The 18,635-nt window shown below is 35.8% G+C and overlaps 2 protein-coding genes and 1 non-coding gene across 3 annotated transcripts; all 3 read right to left on the bottom strand.

The window, feature by feature from the left end:
- Positions 1-3,558: 3,558 nt before the first annotated feature.
- On the bottom strand, positions 3,559-10,391 carry LOC103698998 (rRNA 2'-O-methyltransferase fibrillarin 2-like). Its single transcript, XM_008781043.4, has 7 exons — positions 10,273-10,391; positions 9,476-9,783; positions 9,170-9,265; positions 8,098-8,175; positions 7,812-7,988; positions 4,159-4,227; positions 3,559-3,917 (listed from the first exon to the last, which is right to left on the bottom strand). Exons 1-7 carry the CDS (start codon positions 10,286-10,288, stop codon positions 3,735-3,737), a joined length of 927 nt encoding a protein of 308 aa, XP_008779265.2. The 5' UTR covers positions 10,289-10,391; the 3' UTR covers positions 3,559-3,734.
- On the bottom strand, positions 7,210-7,284 carry LOC113462085. The gene has a single exon (XR_003384307.1). It is a non-coding gene; the product is annotated as a small nucleolar RNA snoR60 (small nucleolar RNA).
- Positions 10,392-13,561: 3,170 nt separating the features above from the next.
- Positions 13,562-18,118, bottom strand: LOC103699004 (ubiquitin-conjugating enzyme E2 4-like). The gene is made up of 6 exons (XM_008781048.2): positions 17,782-18,118; positions 17,616-17,695; positions 16,916-17,030; positions 16,723-16,775; positions 16,430-16,558; positions 13,562-14,042 (listed from the first exon to the last, which is right to left on the bottom strand). Exons 1-6 carry the CDS (start codon positions 17,823-17,825, stop codon positions 13,909-13,911), a joined length of 555 nt encoding a protein of 184 aa, XP_008779270.1. The 5' UTR covers positions 17,826-18,118; the 3' UTR covers positions 13,562-13,908.
- Positions 18,119-18,635: the final 517 nt, after the last annotated feature.

Genomic DNA, 18,635 nt, shown 5'->3' with positions numbered 1-18,635 from the left:
AATATATTAAAATATTTATATAAAAAATAATTTTATTTCTATATTGCACCACATTCGGTACATCTCAAAAAAATATATATACTTATGTATAGACTCCGTATAAGAAAAATAAAATAGGCCGGTATACGTCATGCAAAAATATTATGAATGATACAGGTTGTTATGTGATCTCTAAAATCACTCTAACAAAATTATATTAAAAAAATAATAATATAGGCCGATACATGATCACGCTGATAAAAAATATATTATGGACGATACAAGTTATTGGTAATCTCTAAAATTATGTTAACATTTCCTCAAACTCAAGATGGTACTGTAGGTGCTAACTTAAGTTTGAAAAATAGATCACAAATATATTCAGAAACTGATATACTAGATCAAAAACTGAAATTTTTCCTTCGAAAGCATCTCTAGTATTGTGCTTTTTGGCAGAACAATAATCCGAATTAATTGATTAAAAGGTAATATAGAGAATAATGAATTGGTTCTAAATGGATTTTTTTAATATATATATAAGGCTGGGTTGCATGTTAGACCTGCTCAGGAGATTAGGCATGAGAGGCTGATTGTCTCATGAGATTAGGCATAAGAGGCTGATTGTATAAAATTATAAAAGAACAGGAGGGCGAATTCTTCTAGGTTAGGCACCGTGCAATATTGGACGTCCGGGAGTGGCAATTGCGTGATTTATTACTAAAGCGAGGGCAGTGAGAACCCTCGGAGGAGACGAGGGTCGCCGGGGCGCTCCTTTCTAGAAAGCGACCCGCGGGCGAATATGCCGCGGAGGATGGCGGAAAAGCATACGCGGGATACACGCGCTTCGATCGCAGGCGAGTCTCCGGACCCGCGGTATACGTACCGGAACCTTAATTCACGTGTTGATGTGGTCCACAAATTAATTAAAAACTCCCAACGTTCGAAATGATTCCACTGGCTGATCTGGAACAGACAAGTGGTCTCCAACAGTAACCTTAATTTAAGTGTTGATGTGGTCCACAAATTAATTAAAAACTCCCAACGTTCGGAATGATTCCACTGGCTGATCTGGAACAGACAAGTGGTCTCCAACAGTTTAATCAATCAGGGAGACAAATTGATCAGATCCGGAGTTAGCTTTTTCTTTTTTTAATGTATATAAAAATCTGGATAGAAGAATCATTCGATGAAGTCGATGCTCACGACCGACCTCTTCCTCCAACTCCCTTAATAATTTTTCATCACAATCATAAGGAAAAACAATAATATTGGACCGACAAGATTAAGAGATTAGTAAAAGAGATTGAAGGTAATGTGATATACCAATGGTATCATAGTCGATAGGATGGAAAATGAACATTATATAAAAGTTTTATAAAAAACTCGTTACATAATTTTAGATATAATTATAGTGATATATCAAAGATATGCTATAATTAATTAACCATAAAACAGACATATGCCATGATTTGTTTCATCGCATTTCATTATTTGTTTCGTTCATCATAAAAGAATATATGTGCCATGAAGAGGCTATTATTTATTTCCTTCATATAAGGTTATATATGCTATAATTTGTTTTTTGTATATCATTATTTATTTAATTATTAAATTTATTAGATCAGCATGTATAATTGGTGAAGCAAATTTGATGGCGTTAACATAACAGGTGATATGCTATCACTTAGGATTCTTTTGGTATTGTTTTTATTTTCGGAGACCCAAGAAAAAGATAAACTCTTCTAGGGACAATGGTATGACTGCACCTTTTAACTTTCGCAAAAAGTTCGATAAAAATTTTTATGAACTTAAAACCAAGGATCTATTTTTTTTCAGATATAAGCAAAAACAGAAGCAAGAATTAGCAGAAATCTGGTGCCAATGTTGCCTTCTACACCTATCTTCATACATAATTTCACTAGTTTGTAGCAAGGGTTGGATGCTGGATGGCCTGAGGTTGGCTACCATGCAAACAATTAATCGCATGCCTGAACAAGACATTCAACACTAAATCTAACAGATGGCTGACATGGTCTAGCTAAAATCCAGGAGCACTAATGTTTCCCAATCTTTATACCAATCTATTAGTTACAATCATACAGAACAGTTTTGAGATAAAAGGACGTAGAATAGAACTGTTCACTAATGAGCAGTGAAATGTCTTTGAAGAAGGCAAGTCGAGTGCATCTTTTATATATAATCGGGGGAAGAGTAACAAAACATTTATATAAATAAACATGCCATTTTCATATAAACCATTTTGCTGACAAAATAATAATCACGCAACCGGAAGTTCCCCCATTTACTTTATTCATGCAGCCAAAATCTCAGAGGCAATCTGCTGATATTATCATCTTTAACTGTATTGTGCCTGTAACACGGCAAAAGAATGTTGCACCTATAATCATGTCATATTTTGCACTGAATTTTAATAGGTAGATATGCAAAAAAAAAAATATTTATAAGATGATCGCCACATAGGACAAAAAGATAATTTTAAAATTTTATATTATTTTTAATTAAAATAAATATACTTTTTCTTAACTGTATTAAGAAAAAAAAAGTTATATTAGGGATATTCGTGGAAAAATAGTATTTTATAAAGGTGCGTGCATAAGTTAATATAAATTTGAAGAGGATTTTTATGTAAATTTGAATTTAAAAAAAAAAATTATATAAAAAACCTTTTTAGTTTGATTATTATTAGTAATAGTAGTAGCAGCATTCTTGGTGAACAAGTGGCTGTCTTAGAATACAAGTCTTCTTTGGAAACTTGCCGGCCCCAGCTATTCAAAAGAGGCTTATCAGGAATTCTGCTGAGATGTCTATCAGATGAAGCGAGGGACCCGAAAATGGCAGCGAAACGAGCTTTTGGTGATAACAAATGTTAACAGTGCCATATTAAACCTGCGAAGGGGTATAAAATATACTGATCAAAGTTTAATCAGTGTATTTTATTCACTATTCAAATCAATTAAATATTGATTTAAACCTGAAACAAATTTTGAATGGGAACTTCAAATCAAAAATCAAGCTTTTGCTTGATTCAATCTCGAGTTATCAACTTGATTGGATAGACACGTTTGGCTTAGATTCGAAATTAAGCTTGAACAGCGCTGAAAATAATCCTAAATAAATCAAGTTCAACCTTGAAATTAATTTCAAATAAGCCTCGATCGACGAAACTTGACTCCATTACACCCAGGATCGAAAACACCCACACCACTCAACTTTGCCCGCCCCGGGGCATCAAAAACAAAGAGGAGAGTCCAAAAAAAGAAATCTTACATCCATTTGGACTAGTCAGGTGGAACTTTAGTGGTTTATTTGATCCATTTCTATTATTTTCGAATATATACGTCAATACCCAACAACCAGACTCGTTGCCCTAAACAATATAAAAAATTGAGAGAATTTTTTCTTTTCGACTTACTCCCATCACCTGATGCACTGCAGCCACAGTTCTCAAAACATCAAAAATATCAAAAATTAGCAAATTTTTGATCTGCAAGCAATAACAAGTATCAATTGCTCCTTAAATGAATGCCTAGGATGCCTTTGATAATAAGATTTCGCGGCTTCAGATAATAAGCAGGCAGAATTATGGTAGATTTTTTATAACAAGTGAGTAATAATTTATCCAAATGACAGATCTCCAGGCTCACCTGATGTCAAGTTTGCTACTTAGAAGTAGATAATAAACTAAAATTCGACTACAACGAGCAAATCAAATGGTGGCAAACGTTATTCTAATCCTAGCTTTCTGTGGCTACCTTCTGCTTCTTGGGCATCCGATAACCACCAACAACGCAAGCATGGTCACGCTCAAATGGCTCCAGCGTAACCTGCTCCGCAGGCTTGAACTGCTCTGCTTGCAGTTTCTTCACTTCTTGGGCAAATACAGCCTCAGCAGGCACCGTGGAATCGATACAATTTGCCTGAAAAAAGAACAAAATCAGATGATGGTGACCAAAAAAGCTATTGGGTAAAACGTTAACCACGAACTAGTTTCAGGTTTCTTCTTCCTGATTATTAAAAAAAATGCAGGATAAATAAGAGGGCCCCTGTTTCCCAGTTAGCACATCTAGTTTAACTTCCAAAAACAGTTCCTGCAACACTTTAAAAACTAAAAATAATCCATGCCATCCTTCCCCAAAAAAACCCAAATAAATAGGATACCTTAATTGAGATCACAAAATGGCCACCATTCTTCAAGAAATAAGAAGCATTTAGTGCTAAAATCCTTGCCTGCAGAAAGAAATAGCCAAGAAAACATTTAATGAGCATCTTGTAATTGAAGTAGACAGTAAATGCACCAAAGAAATCAATCGCATGAGCAAATGATGGATGGCATATTTAATCACATGGGAACAAAAGAATAGTTCTGTTTGACAATGCACTTGAACCGACCCCCAGTATTGTGTGTTCTTGGGAATACTAATAGCAAATTAATTGCTCTTCTAAGACTTAGTAAATACGTTCTATGATGTTGACTTATGTACTAAAAATTAGTAAATAATATCATAATATTATTATTTATATTAATATAATACTTTAAAAGCTAATATTATAATACAAAATATCACTCTATCATATAATTTATTTATATTCTTTTCATTAAATCATGTAATACACTATAACATTACAAAAGCATGATAAAGAATATTACTCTTTACTATGATATACAATTTTTTCATATAATATTATACTAGAATAGGCCAGGCCACCTTAGCCCATGGTAAGTGGCCATGCTCCTCAGACAACTTAGCTAAGCCTTCCCACAATTCCACCGGCAACTTGGCTAGGCCTTCCAACAATCCCATAAACACTGCTTTGATGCACCATTTACTCAATATGATATGCATATATATAACCATATTGAATCATAGATATGCAACTTTGTTCCTTCTACATGCTTGAAACACTGCACTAGTTGTAGAATGGAAAAACAATGAACTGCCCTTCGATACTATTTGATTATTTCATTATTTATTTTAATACTGTGCATGCAGATACCATGTTTAGTTAGGAGAACTATATTTCAGGTGTTTACTTTTGCCCATTATAGCAATAATTATGTATGCTTGCATACAAATAATTGATTCTCCACTATATCATGCAAATGCTCAGTCTTATTGACCAAAAGCATGGAGCATTCCATCTCACTTGCAAAGGGTAAGAGGCCATTCGTATCTCTAAAACAAGTTCCAGTTGATGAAATCACAACCAGCTATAAGATGCATGTTTCCCCAGACAAAATGTTGAGATCATGTCATTGGCTTCTGTCAACCTTCAAAATTTCGAAATGGAAATTGAAGATTATTTAAAGATTAAATATCCGCATATTCAACACCATTCAAAGCCTCCTTTCTTCTAGTAAATTGGGTTTTTGAAGAACAGAAGGGGCCTCATCCATGTCAGAGTTATAATACAGTTACTGACAGGATGGAAAGAGAGGTGTACAAACATAGGATGGAAAGAGAGGTGTACAAACATGCCAGTACCCTTCAGTATTTCAAGAACTTGAAAGCAGTGAAAAGTATTCTTGTAATTTAAGCAGACATTTGAAGTCCCCAAAAAAGATGATCACAAAGGCAAAAATGACGACACAGACATTCAAACACAAGAATACCCTTATCAGCTTTCGAGTACATGGAATTAAAGGACACTGGAAAATTTGGAAATGATTTGAACTTCTCTTTTTCCACACTGCATGTGCGTCTACTAGTACCAAATTTAGTTCCTCTCCCAAGGCTGACTATCTTGCTTTCCTTAATAACGTTTAAAATATCAAAAATATTATTTTTTCTGGCATTACAAACAGTAAATGAAAAACCTATGATGAATGAAACATGTACTTAGCCACATTGAATAAGTAGTTAATCCAAATGAATTCAATATGCACCCCCTCAGCCATGGGTCCCTACTCATCATCAGAGTATCATCATGTTATGCTTTACCTCGTTCAGTTATTTTTTTATAAAAGATGTCATATGCTCCTCTTTCACCACCATCAGCCCCTGGTAAGTAGCATAGTCCCATCACAACTAAAGTGGCTGCATGTAACTTGTTATATCCATCTACACTTAAATACAAAGTTATTAGGTATTCCATCTCCAAACTTATCCATAGTTCAAAAATCGTAGCCCTCCAAAATCACAATTTGCCACTCCAAAATTAACATTTGCCATCATCCTTAACTAGATAACCTCAGTTGCATTCTTTGTTCCATTAATTCCCATATATCTTCTTCTAATACACATCTTTGAGGCTTGAAAATGCTTTATATGCAGTTCAGATATTATGAATCTCTCATGACATGTAGTAGTTATTAGACTATCAACTATACTACTTCTATAGCTTAATTGATATCTTTTGGTTATGCTGAGTTGCCAATAAAACAAAGAAATGAAACAAAAACAGGAGAAATCAAGGTAACAAAAACGTTCAAGCCCATTTGCATGTTTTTCAATTTAGTTCCAAAGCAACCAAATATAATAAATCGCTCGACAAAAGGGTTACGCACATAAATAATCAAGAAAGTCAAAAGTTATGGATACCAAAAATAAAGATGAAGGATAAATAATAAATATATGTTGCTTTTCTGACTCATTCCAATATTACATTGCAATCAATTCCCTTCTGAAACCAACAGGAAATAAATTAGACAATGATGCTTTGGCAACTTCAAGAATGATACTGCCAATAGATCAGATTATCTTATTCCTTCACAACTTCAGAAGCATATTTGTAAATTATCATATTTCAAATTTTCTTCATGCAAACATTTTTGCTTACTACACGTAGAGCTGCTAACCATTCATCAGAAAATTTAAATGCAATAGTTCTAATAGAAATAAATAATTAGAGCAATATAAGATAATCTTCCATGGCACACCATTCCACAGTTCTGAAAACATATCTTTAGAGACAATGAAGTGGTGAACAAAGACCCAAGTAAAGGTAAATTTAGTAAAGACTGCATCAAACCAGAGTTTAACCATCGAGAAAAGAAATGAGAAAAAACATTAATTGAAGGTAAGTTGTTTAAAAACAAAGACTGGAAAATCTAGTGCACAACAAAATATAAATACGCCAGCAGGAAGATAGTTAAAGATAATATTACACATCAAATACCAATTTTATAAACATGTACAAAAGTTGTGGCTCAAAAAGATTAAAAAGGAAGACTCAAAAGGAGGGAGGAAAAAAATGCACTAGAGACAAATAAGCATCAGAAACTCGAATGTGCATCATCCAATATGATGTCCTGAAGGGGAATCCGAGTAAGTTCATCATATGCTGGGTCTCCAGAGAGGGGAAAGAGTTATAATTTTCACATATATAATCAAGAAAATGCTTCAAAATCACCCGGATGAAATTGTAACTGCTATTTGAAATTTCTTCCAAGAGCATGATCCACATTCAAATAGGCAAATAGCTTTATCCGTTATATGGGGAACAATCAGGAAAACATAGAATACTGATATAATATCAAATAGTGATATAAATGAATGATGCATTGCATCACATATCAGTAAATCATGGTAAATTTTCTAATTTTATTAAGAAAAAGATCTAGCAAATTAAATAGAAATTAAGGCCAAGATCATATTAATATATATGCAAAATCTTTTGCATATAACTTAAATAAGAATACATGAAATAACACATATTAAAGAGATGAAAGATGCGGACTTGCTAAGGTGAACTGACTACATGGAAATGAATCACAAAGGCACAACATCAGGGGAATAAAACGACACTGCACAAAAACATGAAACCAGGCAGGAGTATTTAGAATAAAATCATGGAAAGGCAAACATGCATACCTGGTCTGGCTGGGCAACATCTGAAAAAATGACATCCACCATGCCAACCAACATCCGATACCTGGCAGGATGCCTAGCATCTTCAATTATGGGAATAACATTTGTTCGCTTCTTTGCCATGTTCACAAGGTCCCTACCACTTCTATGCGAAAATTCAACAGCATAAACAACTCCTGTCTGCAAAAAAGCTTAAGATAAGACATATAATTACCTTGAAACTCAAAATTAATTATAACATGATCACAATGCACTTTTCCAAAATGTTTACTGCAATAAAAGAACTTACAGGTCCAACAAGGTCAGACACATGAGACACAGTGGTCCCTGACGCAGCTCCAAGATACAGTACTCGAGATCCAGGGCCCTAAAAATATAAGAGTTGGCTCAGAAATAGTAAAAATATAATCACGCAAACAGAGCGAAGCTTATTATCAGAAAACCAAATGGAGAATGAGGAAACCAAACAAGAAAAGGTAATTCATAGGCAGCAAAAAGAAACTTCAAAAGCAAGAAGAAAGCCATTAGTAGTATCTAATATGGAAACAAAGGGTAATAGGTCAAAACATTAACTCATACATGGATAGGTAAGATAGCAGTTACTAAATTACATGAACAATACAAACATGTCATCTAATAAGAACACATCAATCAGGAGGCTTAAGTATAAAGTTTATTTAGAACCATAGATAATTTGATCACTGATCTATAAAGAGGTTGTTCCATAAGAATCCATAAAATCAAAAGCAATATAACTATAACAACTAAGCTTCTTCAGAACCAAAGATAAATCTGATTATGATCATTTAATCTATGGTAACATAATGACGAAAAACAAGGATAAGTATCACATCTAGCAGAATAACTGATCAACATCAGATTTGTAGTTAAGTCAAAAGTAGACATCAGATTTATGCATCCAAAAAAATAAAATAAAAAGAGGATGAATGTATGAAGCAATAAATAAATAAACAAAAAAGGGAAATATATCACCATTCTTCTCTTCACTACCAACAGGTATATAAAATAGCGAAGCTTAGATCAGGTGAAAAGGGATTTATAACCATTCACTATCCCCCTCCCAAAAAATCCCTGCTCGCAAATGAATGAATAAATGAAAAGGCAGATATACCATGAAGCTTTTCTTGACTCCCAGCAGGAAAAAGGAGGAGAAAAGATTCTTCGAAAAAGAAAAGGCTCAAGTGCCAACACTAAGAAAGATAACTAACGGCAATAGATGGACTTCACCATGTCTAACTAAATAATTAATAACATGGCAAAAAAACAACCTCAAAACTTCAATTTCATGACCATTTCAAAAGATGCTAGGTAATCCGAAGGGATGAAAAGAGAGCGATTACCATCCATATATTGTCAACACCACCAATAATGGCTGCTGCCAACTTCGAGCGGAATGGATTCCAAATCCTGTACTCGACCTTAGTTCCCTCCTCGTTCTGCAGAGAGTCGAAAAGATCATAAAGCTAACATAATGGATGCCAAATCTAACTTTCATCTACATCAGAATACAAACTTAAGACCATCCAACCACAATAAAATTTAAGATAGAGAGAAAAAGATTGCACCCAGAAAACAGAACCTGACCAAATGAAACATCAATGATAGAAAAACCACCAAAAACCCATGAGCTGTGATAGATTAATTACCTGAACCGAAATGCGCTTCTCACCATAAACGGAATCACCAGCGACCAGATTCCTTGTGCAGAGGGCGTCTTCCTTCCCCTTGGCCACAAAGACACCGTCGTGCCTGTGTGGCTGGACGATGACCTTGCTCCCGCCCTTCATTCCACCCCTACCGCCCCCACGGCCACCCCTACCGCCCCCACGGCCGCCCCCACGGCCACCCCCACGGCCGCCTCCACGGTCACCTCCACGGCCACCGAATCCTCTTCCCCTGCCTCTACCTCCGCCTCCATCGCTCCGGCCTCTTGGGCCAGCACCTCGGCCACCACCTAAGAACGACTCCAAATCAATAAAAAAACCGGAGAAACCAAGATTTACGATCCAAAAAAAAGGAAAACTTTGCTCATAGGAGGCCATGATAATAAAAATTTAAGAAACGAAACAGGAAAATTGGTCATAGAAGGCCAAAAGAACCAAGATTGAAGCAGAGAAACGAGAACTTTTGTCATAAAAGGCCAAAAGAACGACAATTGGAGAAAGGAAACATCAGTCATGAAAGACCAAAATAACCGAGATTTGAGCAATAAAGCAAGAACAGACTTCACGAAATCGAAATTTCCAGCGAAATATTAAAAAAAAAATGGTTTTTAATCGCATCAAAGATCGAATCATATATTTCGAAGAGTGGAAAAAACAAAGATTGGATTTTTTTTATCGCATTTAAAGAGGAAAAAGAATAACCTCGAGAAGATGGAAGATTGGGAACGAGAAGAGGGAAGATTGGCAAAGAAGGGGCGAATCAATGCGAGAAAGGTTACCTCTTGGAGGTCTCATTTCTACAGCTCCGCTTTGGATATCGAAGAGGGTTGGAGCGGCGGACGAACGAGACTCTGCAGTAAGACTAGGGTTTATGACAGGCGGGTCAATTTATAGATGTGGAACGATTAGGGTTTGAGATTTAGGGTTTTTGCGGAACCGAGCATGGTTGTTTCCTGACCGTTCTGATCTTCGTATTGTGTCTTTGAGATGCGGTTTCTGATCACGCCTGTCCGGGCGTGACATCGTGCGGCGGAGCAGACGTCTGGCGGCATCAACGGCTCTATCCCTATTCTCTGCGAATGCAATGCAGATTCGCGGATTTTCTGGACCCGGCTTGAATTGGCTTTGGCAGCATTTCAATTGGGTTTGGTAGGCTCTCCCGTGTCTCTAGGCTTTTAAGACTGTGCCTGAAATTTTTTATTTGTCCATCTTTACTCGAAAAAATAAAAAAAAACACTCAATTTTGTTGTCATCTAGGATTTCATCCAACTAAATCAAGTTAGTACCAGCTTTATGACATCCATGCTTAGTTCATTTGGAAGCTGGTCCTAGTTGGAGGCCGATCCCAAATCCATTTTATGATCTCTTGCACTCCTCCTCGTAACGTGATTTGATATAAAATTGGAAAAAAAAAAATAGAGGTTTGATATGAATCCATGCAATTTATTTCTCCCTATTAAATACCCGACTTGGTGTGAGGACTCGTGCGGGCGTAAGTTTAGTCCCATATCGATTCATTCGCTAGGTAGATCTTGGATACTAATAACGGATCAAGGAACCCAAAATATTACCTTCTGGCTAGCCATTTTGGGTGAGGTCTTGGGCTATTACAAATGATATCAGAGTAGGTCGCGTACCGAACCCAGGTGCTGGGTTCGAGGCGTGACACCTGGCGCAAACTTTTTGTTTTTGGGTACACCGGCAGCTCACACTAATCTTGCGTGAGCGCTGCCTACTGAGTCAAAGGATAAAATACTCTACAACAGTGGAGGGACATACAAAATGGGCCCAGAGAATCTCGGCAGAATGATGAGCAGTAAAAGAGGCAATCCAGTAAGTAGCTCTTTTCGCATCCCAGAACACATGCCCAACTTGGAAGACATTACATTTCTGCAGTAGCCGTCGGATGTCCTCTAGAAGTGGATGATTAAAGACTCCCGACCTTTTTTGTAGAATCCACTCTACCACCTCAACTGAGTCCCCCTTCAGGATGATGCACCAGGCCAACAGAACTCGTCTCAGATAAGAAACACCCTCCCAAGCAGCTTTGAATTCTGCCTCCAGAACAGATGACTCGAAGGCCATGTGGACCTGGCACAATCTCAATAGGACAAGTTTTACCCAACCTACAACAGATCTAGAAAGGTTATGGGTAGTGGTAAAACATGCCCCAAATTCGAACCGGATATATATAATTCTTCAGAATTTCTTTTTTGTTGAAGAAAAAAATTAGCATGCATTTATAAAAAAAAATTGATTTTTAAGCTTTATCCGGATTGATCCGTCCAACCTGTCTTATCTAACTCTACATGCTCCACCTTACCCCGAAACAAGTAAGAGATGGGTACAAGTAATGGCCTATCCGATTCATTGCCATCCCTATTCATTTTCATAAGATACATAGTAGAGGAAGATCCAAATATAAGTTAATTGCATCAAAGACAACAGGCCTTGCAAATTTTCACATATTAGTTAAAAATATGCTAATGTAGGAGGGATTTAACATGACATCAACATGGGCTTTGAGCAACAACCATGATTAGTAGATTTTCAAATGCTTTTCCTTCTCCTTATTGTTTCTAATATGATGTTTGAATGTGTATCAACCCTGTCATAGGCATGTATTATATCAATCCATCTCATAAAGGGTTGATCTCACTTGTAAAACCTGAATCGAAACTTGAAATTGTCAAGCTATCAGCCACATTTTTAAAAGTTATATTTGAATTGTTTTGTTGATTAAAGAGGGAGAAAAAGGTGTGGATAGCAAATATTACGAAAAGTAGTTTTTAAATCATTGCCTTAAATTCTTGCCTATCTCTACTAAAACACACAGCGACTATAATAATTGACTCTGGAGCTTACGGTCATGATAGCTTGTATACTTCTTGCAAATGTTATTGCTGCCTTCTTTATTCGGATATCACATTATCATATTTAAAAGACAAGCTTGTATCATCATGATACTTTGGAGACTCTCTCTCTCCATCCCCACCCCTCTCCATTATATACATACATACATGATATATACATGCATACATCATGCATATTGATGTACTTATAGCACCCCTCTGTGTATGTGTCATCTGTGTGTGTCTACAGCACCCTCATCGATGGTTTCGCTAAAAGATCAGGCATGGAGGAGGCTTTCATGTTATATGATAGAATGTTAGAGGAAGATATCACACTCAATATCTTCACTTATACAAATCTTATAAATGGGCTTTGTGATGATGGACGACTTCCAGAAGCTATAAAATTGTTTAAGGAAATGACTGGAGATAGCTTAATACCTGACAGGATTGTATTTACATCACTAATTGCTAATTATTGCAAGCATATAAAAAATGAAGGTGGCTGTGGAGCCGTTAAGAAGGAATGGCTTATCTCCTGATATTTGTACATATACCTGTCTAATAGATGGATATAGCAATAGGCTTCAGATGAATATTGCAGTCTCACTGATGGATGAAATGATAAAAATTTTGCTTACTCCTAATGTGATATAACCCTTTCTACCTACATCCACTGAACCCACGGAAAGCTGAATCCGGCTAGAATCATAACTCTCACCTTCTTGTCCAAGTAGCCAAGACTGATGCCATCCGAGCAAATGGTCAGTGGTCACACTGTAGATTAGTCGAACATCCAATTTCTAGAGATATTTTAACGACAATTGAAGAATGATCATCTGTCTATTTGATATGTAAAGGAAAAAAGACAATTAAAACATACACAAAATTGTTTTGGTTTAGGCTCATCAGAATGGCTTTTAAAAAAAAGGAGTTGAGATTTAGCCTTTCAAGTAAATGGAAGTGGCCTCAAAATCTTTGGTGCATATGCACATTCCATCTCTTGGCATGGTAGAAGCACCTGGTCAATTAGAGTTTTGGTGCTTGCTTTATAGACATCTGATAAAAAGGGAGAGAATGCGCTGAAAAAAAGGCGAGATAGCACTACATATAACATATACAAAATTTCCAGATGGGCCTCTCTGTATCTCTCTCTTTCAGTGAAAAAAAATACAAGAATTCTTGTTATAATAAATTTTATTCTGAAATCCCAAAATTATCTGTAACAATCATGAAAACCTAACCATTAAACTCAACTTGTGTCCTGCTGGGATTTTTAGTATCCCTTAACTTGAGTCAAATATAAACTCAGACTTCGGTCCAACTCAGCATACTCTTTTTTTTTTTTGAGAGAGAGTATCCATGGGGCATGTTAAAATGCATGCATGGACATATGCACACATGTTACATAACTGATCCACAATTCCAGTTCATGTATGCCCAGTTGAAGTTTCCATCACCAAGACAATTCAAAACAACATGATAAGAAAGTAGGTTTATCTACACAGTAACACAATAAACTGATACAAACAGGAATTAGGGTATCAGATGGGATATGCAAGCTTAAGGATCTGGATTCCCAGGCACTACATCCTCATCACTGGAACCATACTCATCTTCACTCAGCTCTTCATCACTTGAATTTTCTTCTGGGGAAGCACCAGCATCATCGGGCTTTGCATATTTCTCGCAATATTCTGATGGAAAAGTAAGAGCAATATCAGAAAAAAAGAAATCTTCCAACTAATGGACCAACTGTAACTAGCATGATTTAGCTTTTGATAAATGAATGAAACTGTTTCCTCGAAGCATTAAACCAAACTTGTTGAAATGCTGTCACAGTTTTCGGACCCTTAGTATTGTGGATAAATTAGTGATAAATTAGTGCTTGAAAGTGAGAACGAGTTAAGAATTCTTGATATCATTAATTTAAAGTTTAGAAAGGACTTCAATGCGTAAAAACAAAACTAAATCAAAGAATTGCTCTTTGGTGAATCCATCTTATTTCCACCGTGTAGATGCATGTACAATTGACAAAGTCACCACTTAACTAGTGATCTCGATCAAAATATGCTAAATTATTAAATATTTAGGTATAATAAATTTATAATAAGATACTTTGCTATAATCCCGTGAACGTCAATAATTTATAGCTCAAAATAGACCTGTATAATTAGCTATATCCAGCAATCATTGTACTATGAAGGACTGGCATATAGATTCGTCATTGGATTGCAACACATAAGTGTTCAAATATATACAGATCAAATCAGTTATAATGGCACATTGGATTTTTAACCATTGCATCCTTCAAATCATCACACCACCAGGCATGTGTGCCCCATTAATTTTGTGTTTTTCTTTGAACTCATTGGAAATTTATAACCTTCTTGAGTTGTTCGGCCATCAAAAGTTGAACCGAATATCTTCTGAAGCGTAAATATCTGGCCTGAGTTCATGACTTTTGTACAATCATATTGAAATACCAGGGCAATACATAATTCATGCTAGAGCTACATCAACTCAATATGACACATGGATGAAATAGGGAACAAAGAAATAATTGAAAACTAGAAGAAACAACAAAAAATTCAAGGTCTGAGAGAGGGATCCATAATATTTTTTCTTGAAAAGTTGGAGGCATCGCTAGGCAAGATAATGTCGTTTACTTACAAAAGAGCAATGCCAGAGGGCGTGGAAATTAACATCTTCACATAATAAGTGGATAGGAGCTGAAGAATCAAGATGAAATGATGATGTATTAAATTAAAGAAAAGGAGTCTAAAAATGAATGGAAGATCCTTCATTAATATGGTCTTTCAGGAGAAAGAAGATAGATTTACTTGGACATGCATGGACCTAACAACCTGACATTGGAAGATAAAATACACTGAAATAAGGTTTATACATTTAAATAAGGGTGGTTGATACCACATGTTTTACTATAAAAAAAAGTGGGGGTACATTGAAGAGGAGACATGAATTAAACTTATTCCCCTTACTTTTATCAAAACAATTTTCTTGGACTAATATTTTTTCATAGGTGAAGCTGCAATTGGAAAAGGTGATTTTATTTTCTTAAAGAAAACTCCACCCTTAGGCTATTTAGGAGAGACTTTAAGATGGGACATAAAGGCGCTGTCATCAAAAAATGAATTGGGCTGTGGGAACAGGAAGAACTAAAAAGATGAATAAATTAAGATATTCCTCTTTATTCTACTCCATGAGGATTGGACTTAATGCCTAATTTGGACGGAACCTAATCATCAACACTCAAAAGAAAAATGCATTCAACTTCATAGCAGATTAGTACTATGAGCTCACGGAGGAAACTTTATTTTAGTCTTTGTGGCACAGTCAATGCACATAAAGTATTCAGTTCCATGTCTCTTTTAACATCGCATTTTTGGGATCAACATCAATCCCAAAAAAATGACAAAAGGTCAGGAGTCAACTACAGTATTCAGAGGCAGAAAAAAAAGGCAATGACACATTAGTGGTTCAATACTGCATAAAGATAGAGTTCAGGGGAATTTGTTTGAGCATCACAAAGTGGCATCTGTTTGGAGGAAGGGGGTTCCATTTCTGGAAGATTTCTACAAATAATAACTCATCTCCTCTAAAAGTGCTATATTTGGACTCCTATTTCTTCTTCCCACTGGCTCATGGCCCTCACAGTTAGTAACAAAACATGCTCTTCATAAGCTAGTTTGATTGGTAGACAAGTGGCACTGGCAGACAGAATTTGAAGACAATTTATCATGAAATCTTCCAAAATTGTGCAGTGATCAGATGGGTGGTTTGGTTTCAAAATTCATGTGACACATCCACATCCCTCATGAAATAACTATGGAAAACCTCAGCCTTCTTTAAATATGTATTTGCCAAAGAGGCATTCGATAATGACATTCAGATGCCAATGGTCACTTGCAATATAACTACTTTTGAAAGAGGAAGCAGCAACTGTTTGCTGTTTAACGAAAAATCGCCAGTGATATTACAAACTAAGTATCCTTGTTCCTTTCAGCTAGATGAAAAATCAAAGCACATATATTAAGCACATAATAGTTGGGAGTCATGTCACCTTTAACTTTTTGTTCATAAGCAGGTCGATCACGCATCATCAGCGCAGCAGCTTCTCCATTTAACGGATCAGATGGATTGGGGTACAAAAGAAGCTGTGGAAGGAAGACTTCGAAAACATTTATAAGATCTGAAAAGACAGATGCAAACATTTTAAAAGCACTTATGATAACCAAAAGTAAATACTAAATAATTGCAAATTGAGGATCTAATAAGCACCACTAATCTAGAGAAGTCATGAAGTTCATGCACAATGACGAAAATGGAGTGATTAGCAAACATAAAGTTCTTTACCAAACATGGGGCTCCATGTCTGGTTGATGACATCCAAGCAAACTGAACCAGACCTGATTTAAGATAGAGGAGGACTATCAGAACTTTGCAAAGTCTTCCAACTCATAATTACTGCCATAAAACCGATAAGGAATTGCAGAAAAACATGACACAAACATACTATCCCACCATTATATCTTAACTTAAGACTCACATTTCATCTACATTCGGATGATAGATCTTATTGACAAATCCAATGGAAGGAGACTTGTAAGGGTAAGCACCAGGCAATTCCACCCTGATCTTCCACACGCCTCCTTGATAAAGACCTGTCAAAGCATCCATGCATGAAAAGCAGGAACTAGTTTCCAATTGACATTAAACAAGCACTGACATGAATCCCAGCATTGAGATTTCACAAAATCATCAATACTATCAAAGTTCTGCATCACTATGTCAAGAGAACCAAAAGAAGAGATCATGGAAACTACCCGACTGCAAGGTGGATTTCAAGGTCAATTCAAGTGTATACAGACAAAATAAATACAACATGAGAACAAGCGCATCAAGTTCATATCTTTATTGCTGCAAAGAGATAAAAGGAGGATTTTCGAGCACACAGTTGAGATCAGAGCGGCCAACCAAATGAGAATTTCAATGATCCATAGGAACTACATAAGAAATTAAAAAAGACAACCAAAATCCTGAAAATTAGGGACGAAGGGCGAGAGATTGATGTATCCCTCTTCCAGCTTCCAACGTAACTGAATCAAGTATATAAATCACACCATCAAAAACCCACATATCAAAGTAATCGTGAAAAAACTAATAAGAATCGGCCCTCATTTCACCAATATTATTCAAAACTACCGATTTGGATATCTTTTAATGGAGGTTTGGGCCGATGATATTACTTTCTTTGGGTCCATGGAAATCAACATAGAACTCCTGCATCCCATCGTTTATCATCTCCACCTTGTAATCACTCATCATCCTTCAAGCCAGAAAAGAAAAAAAAATAAAAAAATAATGGCACAGAAATGGGGATTAAAAAAAGAATGGGAATTTTCGAATATTCACAGTTTCATCAAGTCCATTTCACGGCGCTTGCTGGGAGAAGACATGGCTTCTGTCTTCCGTTCTATTCGAAGCGAGGTCGAAGATCGATTAGAAGAACAAATGAGACGGCGCCCGGAGGACGAGTTGAAGTGACCCAAGATAGAGTCCTTCCCTTTCCTTCTCTCTTGCAGCACAGACTACAAAGGGATGGGATTGAAACTAAGAAAAAGATTATTCCATAAAAGGACCTATAAATTATTATTCTATTTTATGTCCCATCCTTCTCCCATGCTCATTATTTGATATAGAATACATCTACCATGACATTAGATACAAAACTATACAATAGATTCTACATGATCCAAATGATGCAGTTAGTGGCAATGAAGATTTAATATAGCAGCCATTCTAGTGTTATAAGAAGCTACTATAACAACCTTCCATTATATAATGGACTATGTATATCTAGTGGATCTTTTAGTAATGATTCTTTTAAAAAATAATAATTAATATTTGATTTTTTTTATTTTGAAATAAACATACAATTTTTGAATTTAAATTTTCTTATCAGTTTGATATGATCATTTTTCATTTGATAAACAAACAATATTGTACTTTTGTTTTTATTGATATCTATATAATAATTTTTCTAAAATAAATGCTCAGGTAGACAAATCATAGCTTACATGTATATTTCTGTTAAAAAAAAGTAACGATTTTATATAGGCTCTGCAACTTAAAAAATTACATTACAAAAGACAAATGAGGTTATAGACTGGATGGCATCGTATGTGGCTCATCATTCCGAAGCCATCTTGTGAATTGAAAAATTAGAGTTGCTTAGAGCGCTCCAAAATTTCTTGTTTTCTGGTCTT

The sequence above is a fragment of the Phoenix dactylifera genome, chromosome 18, assembly GCF_009389715.1.
Source record: "Phoenix dactylifera cultivar Barhee BC4 chromosome 18, palm_55x_up_171113_PBpolish2nd_filt_p, whole genome shotgun sequence".
NCBI lineage: Eukaryota > Viridiplantae > Streptophyta > Magnoliopsida > Arecales > Arecaceae > Phoenix > Phoenix dactylifera.
This window is presented reverse-complemented; position numbering and strand designations above follow the sequence as displayed.

Bases quoted from the DNA above. Each gene is read 5' to 3' on its own strand.
- LOC103698998 (XM_008781043.4), bottom strand. The intron at 8,176-9,169 runs GTAATCGCTCTC...TTATATTTTTAG, and splicing joins GTGTTGACAATATATGGATG to GGCCCTGGATCTCGAGTACT. The intron at 3,918-4,158 runs GTATCCTATTTA...TTCTTTTTTCAG, and splicing joins ATTTTGTGATCTCAATTAAG to GCAAATTGTATCGATTCCAC.
- LOC103699004 (XM_008781048.2), bottom strand. From the start codon at position 17,825: ATGTCTTCTCCCAGCAAGCGCCGTGAAATGGACTTGATGAAACT. The intron at 17,031-17,615 runs GTAATATCATCG...ATGCTTTGACAG, and splicing joins TTTCCATGGACCCAAAGAAA to GTCTTTATCAAGGAGGCGTG. The intron at 16,776-16,915 runs GTGAGTCTTAAG...ATCTTAAATCAG, and splicing joins CATCCGAATGTAGATGAAAT to GTCTGGTTCAGTTTGCTTGG.